At 36.2% G+C, this 5,334-nt stretch overlaps 1 protein-coding gene across 1 annotated transcript; it reads right to left on the bottom strand.

Annotated features, from left to right (window-relative positions):
- Window positions 1-2,302: 2,302 nt before the first annotated feature.
- On the bottom strand, window positions 2,303-4,516 carry LOC134848875 (protein ABHD14A-like). The gene is made up of 2 exons (XM_063866388.1): window positions 3,907-4,516; window positions 2,303-3,166 (listed from the first exon to the last, which is right to left on the bottom strand). The coding sequence occupies exons 1-2, from the start codon at window positions 4,229-4,231 to the stop codon at window positions 2,595-2,597; spliced, it is 897 nt and encodes a 298-aa protein (XP_063722458.1). The 5' UTR covers window positions 4,232-4,516; the 3' UTR covers window positions 2,303-2,594.
- Window positions 4,517-5,334: the final 818 nt, after the last annotated feature.

Genomic DNA, 5,334 nt, shown 5'->3' with positions numbered 1-5,334 from the left:
AGACAAACTTTCAAGCAATCGTCATTGAAAAACTCATGTCTTAATGACTTGAGTTAAAACATAGTAAAAATCCGTTTTTGAAAACTTATACACGCAAAAAAAGTCTTCAGAGCGATTGCTTTTTTAAAAACTAAACAACTTGTTTTATTCAGGAAACCCGGGAACAGGAAAAACCCATCTGATTGGGATTGTAATTGCACATGCGTTGCGTAATTTCTTGATATACTTTGTCATTAGCTCAGCATCATGAAGGTCCAAACAGTTAAGGGGAGAACATTCAGATCGGTTCTACAAAATTCCAGTGGAAATAGGGATGCCGATTAGCTAGCCAATGAAGCCTTGACAAATTTAAATTACGACCACAATAGACGAAAGCTTCATCAATTCTACCAAGTGTGGCTCTGGGTTGATAGTGGGTCTCCGGTGACAATGGGCTTGATTACAATAGACCACAACACCGATTCTGATCATTACATTCAGTACCTAATTCTGACGGGTTAAATCTAAAATGCACCCGAGAAGAAAGTTTTTTCATTTTAGGGATGTAACAGAGATGGACCTATCGGCTTTCCTTTGTTTCCGTTAAAAAAAATAAGTATTCATTTACCAGGTGTTCAAGTTTTACGACAATTTCGTTTGATAAATATTAATTTCTGAGATTTTCAAAGATTGGGACTTAATCTATTTTTTTGGCCCATGTGTACAATTCTCCCCCAATCTTAAGCAAGTGAACGATCACCCACTAAAATTGAACGGCAGAAGTAACCAGTATCAATAATTCGGATTGGCTCAAGAAAATTTACCTGAAATTAATTAGGGGGGATATGGTCACGTTGTCCAATTTTTTAACTGAACAACTTTTGTTTGTACTGAGAAGATATCGCATTAATTTTACGGAAAAAAAAACAACTAGAAAATTTTGGTTTGAATTATCGAAAATTGTCACAGCTAATAAACCCGAGCGTCAAAAAAATCGCATCAAACAACCAAATATTTTAAATAGTAATTTTTAGAATCATTCAGTTCAACTTTAGAAAGAAAATGTATAAACAACATTGTGAGGATTAGATTACCGACTTAGCTCGTAAAGACACTATCATAAATATATTTCGTTAGATTTCTATCATCGTTTTTTTTTCTTGAATTCAGTTTTACATAACTATTGCACGAAACTTGTTCTGTAAATTGCGGACTCATGTGAAAAATCCTTGCCATGAAAACAAGGGTCACTTGAGTCTTTGTCATAAATCATTTTCTTTGCCAGCGATGCCGTGTCCATGAATCACAAGTCCGTTCAAAAATTGCATAATCAGCTTGTTGAATTCCACACTATTTTCCACGAAGAAAAAGTTGGCACTTAGTGGAATGATTATGTGCTCAATATTAGGACTTGTGTATCTTTTCAATTCAAAACTTTCGAACTCTCCCGTCATAAGCAGCGTTTTGACTCTTGTATTCATTATCGCCGAGAAATTAAACTCGTGTAAAGGTGAAACTATGACAACCGACTGGATTAAATCCTCTCTACTTTTCAGTAACGGCATTACAAAATCGGTTGCCATTTCCGGAGCAATTATGACGCAATTTTGTATGTGTTCAAACTCGATTATGTCACTCAGGAATGTTAAATATTCACTTTCGGTCGTTAGCTTGGGTAAGTTTCTGGCAATATGATATCCTGGAATGTCAACTGCAACAGCCTTGAACCCGTTGTCACGTAGTTTGAACAGAAGCCCTGTCTCGACCCATGCGTACGGGTTGATAGTGGGTCTCCGGTGACAATGGGCTTGATTACAATAGACCACAACACCGATTCTGATCATTACATTCAGTACCTAATTCTGACGGGTTAAATCTAAAATGCACCCGAGAAGAAAGTTTTTTCATTTTAGGGATGTAACAGAGATGGACCTATCGGCTTTCCTTTGTTTCCGTTAAAAAAAATAAGTATTCATTTACCAGGTGTTCAAGTTTTACGACAATTTCGTTTGATAAATATTAATTTCTGAGATTTTCAAAGATTGCGACTTAATCTATTTTTTTGGCCCATGTGTACAATTCTCCCCCAATCTTAAGCAAGTGAACGATCACCCACTAAAATTGAACGGCAGAAGTAACCAGTATCAATAATTCGGATTGGCTCAAGAAAATTTACCTGAAATTAATTAGGGGGGATATGGTCACGTTGTCCAATTTTTTAACTGAACAACTTTTGTTTGTACTGAGAAGATATCGCATTAATTTTACGGAAAAAAAAAACAACTAGAAAATTTTGGTTTGAATTATCGAAAATTGTCACAGCTAATAAACCCGAGCGTCAAAAAAATCGCATCAAACAACCAAATATTTTAAATAGTAATTTTTAGAATCATTCAGTTCAACTTTAGAAAGAAAATGTATAAACAACATTGTGAGGATTAGATTACCGACTTAGCTCGTAAAGACACTATCATAAATATATTTCGTTAGATTTCTATCATCGTTTTTTTTTCTTGAATTCAGTTTTACATAACTATTGCACGAAACTTGTTCTGTAAATTGCGGACTCATGTGAAAAATCCTTGCCATGAAAACAAGGGTCACTTGAGTCTTTGTCATAAATCATTTTCTTTGCCAGCGATGCCGTGTCCATGAATCACAAGTCCGTTCAAAAATTGCATAATCAGCTTGTTGAATTCCACACTATTTTCCACGAAGAAAAAGTTGGCACTTAGTGGAATGATTATGTGCTCAATATTAGGACTTGTGTATCTTTTCAATTCAAAACTTTCGAACTCTCCCGTCATAAGCAGCGTTTTGACTCTTGTATTCATTATCGCCGAGAAATTAAACTCGTGTAAAGGTGAAACTATGACAACCGACTGGATTAAATCCTCTCTACTTTTCAGTAACGGCATTACAAAATCGGTTGCCATTTCCGGAGCAATTATGACGCAATTTTGTATGTGTTCAAACTCGATTATGTCACTCAGGAATGTTAAATATTCACTTTCGGTCGTTAGCTTGGGTAAGTTTCTGGCAATATGATATCCTGGAATGTCAACTGCAACAGCCTTGAACCCGTTGTCACGTAGTTTGAACAGAAGCCCTGTCTCGACCCATGCGTACGGGTTGTACTGTGACGCGTGAAGAAGTAATATTGGTGGTCGTGTGCCTTCGACTTCTTCTAAAAAAAAAAGAGGTTTTTAGTTTTACATGGACATTTAAAAATTTCTAGTGCTGTGGAACCAGTTTTGAACTAGTATTTATAAACGAATTATATTATTGATAAATTACCACTAAATATTACTAACTAACCAATCATATTCCATCTCTAACATTGACACTTATTTGTAAGTGCTGAAACTACTTGTAGTTTCAGCACCAGAACAAATTGAATACAACTTAGAATACAGTTGTTCTTCTTCTGGCAATTAACTCGCATAAACCAGTATACACTAGATCTATTGAGACTAGGAGATATAAGAGCAAGATTAAGATCGGTATTAGACTAAGAAGTTGCACGAATCTATCCGGCCGAAAAAAAGACAGCGTGACGAACAGACGGTGTACCCTATCTGAAATTACTCTATGAGTACAGGCCAAAGGTCATAACTCAGCTGCCCCATCTAATTAAAATCCATAAAGGCCCAAAGAAAGCAAGGCCGAACTTGAATTGAGTCTTTCAATTATGAGAAAGCAGCACCACAATGCATATAATCGAGAAAACCTTCAAACCAAAACAAGCCCAACAAGTAATTAAAACCAACTCTCCATTAAAACCCTGCTTTATATTAAAAATCCTACGAGTAACCTAACAAAAATTAAGAAAACTTTCCTCGGTAGAACCCACTGTATACATTAGATACCTAAACAATGTTATGCCATTTAAACATTAGAATTTGCAAAAAAATCTCAACTGCTTACTTAGAGGTGTAACTGATATTTTGTAGATTCTCTTCTTATCCGACAGAGTGATCCATCCCTCTGTCAACCCTGGAATGTCGAAATTATAAATGGGCCCTTTTATATTATGGTCCACAATGGGACCGCTCTTCGGGTTCCGAAGCATCTCCATCCCGTCCAGCGAGGGACCTGGAACATCGCCCAGAATGTCTGCATGCTGACGGTGCATGTCTACTATGCCCATGTCCATAGGAGGCGCCGGCACAGATCGAGAGCATAGGTAGTAGAATCCTAGTCCCACAAAGACAATTGTTAAAAGAAGGTACGAGTCCTTAGGTACTGCCATACTTTGCAATCATCGAATTGAACTTTTGGGCACTGTCTTTTTTATGCACTCTTGTAAAATTTACGCACAGTCATGTTTTTTAAACAGCTCAGAAGCAACTTTTTCTCGGTATAAACATTTTGACACCGCTTTTCACAAGCATTAGTAGCAGAGTAATATCAGTTCAAAAAGTATCTGTATTTGGCAAAGGCTTAACTTTAGCTGGGAGTCATCATAGTCATTGAAGTCCATTGTGAATCTGAAATGACATGTTTCTTTGTATAGCACCTTTTTCGTTCATCGCTCTGATCTGAACACAAAAAATCATATTTGTTGAGATTGTAGACAGGCAAATTGATCTATTCCTCTTTTTCTGTTTTAATCAAGTGATGTGTTTTCGCAATTCTTTTATGAGCGATTGTCAATTATTTCATCCTACTGTAGCTCTCGTCGTAGAAATTTAATTGACATAATCCACATATTGCGGATTTCATCCTTATCCATTAACTCGATAACCGCCAGTCATTTTCATAAGCATTCGTGTCTCGGGATTGGCAGTCTCGCACCACGTATCAGCTCGATTGTAGGCTTTGAACGTTTTGATTGAATCGAGGAAAAAATCGGTAATTATTTTAATAAATAACGAAATCTACAGTCCAAAAGAAACGTCATAATGAAGACTACTTTCTTCATCGTGCCTTAAATCGCCGAAACAAACTTACACAAGAAAATTTTGGTATTGAGAAGGTTACCTCTTGAGCTATGTTTGCTTTTTCGAGTAATTACAATCTCTCCTCAGTATCATTTTATCAAAAAAATACAGAATAATTCGGGTTTTTAACTAACCGTTTTTGACGAAATTTTCACCTCTGATTTTGGGATTTTTGGGGTCAATATTGCGTTCTTATGACACGCTTAAGAGGCGGATTAACACGTTCAAAATTGAGTTTATGCAAATCACTTGGTCACAATTTGGGAAACATTGCGCACATACATGCCTTTGTACTTTACATAGCGAGTGAGGTAAAAGAAAAAACGAAAAAAAAATATCGATTGTTTTATCAGTTTTACAACTATTTTTTTTATTTGGCCTTAAAATCCAATCGGAACATAGAAGAACTCGC

Source organism: Symsagittifera roscoffensis, chromosome 6 (genome assembly GCF_963678635.1).
Source record: "Symsagittifera roscoffensis chromosome 6, txSymRosc1.1, whole genome shotgun sequence".
NCBI classification, from domain to species: domain Eukaryota; kingdom Metazoa; phylum Xenacoelomorpha; order Acoela; family Convolutidae; genus Symsagittifera; species Symsagittifera roscoffensis.
The sequence above is the reverse complement of the archived record's forward strand: the minus strand, read 5'-3'. Positions and strand labels throughout refer to the sequence as shown.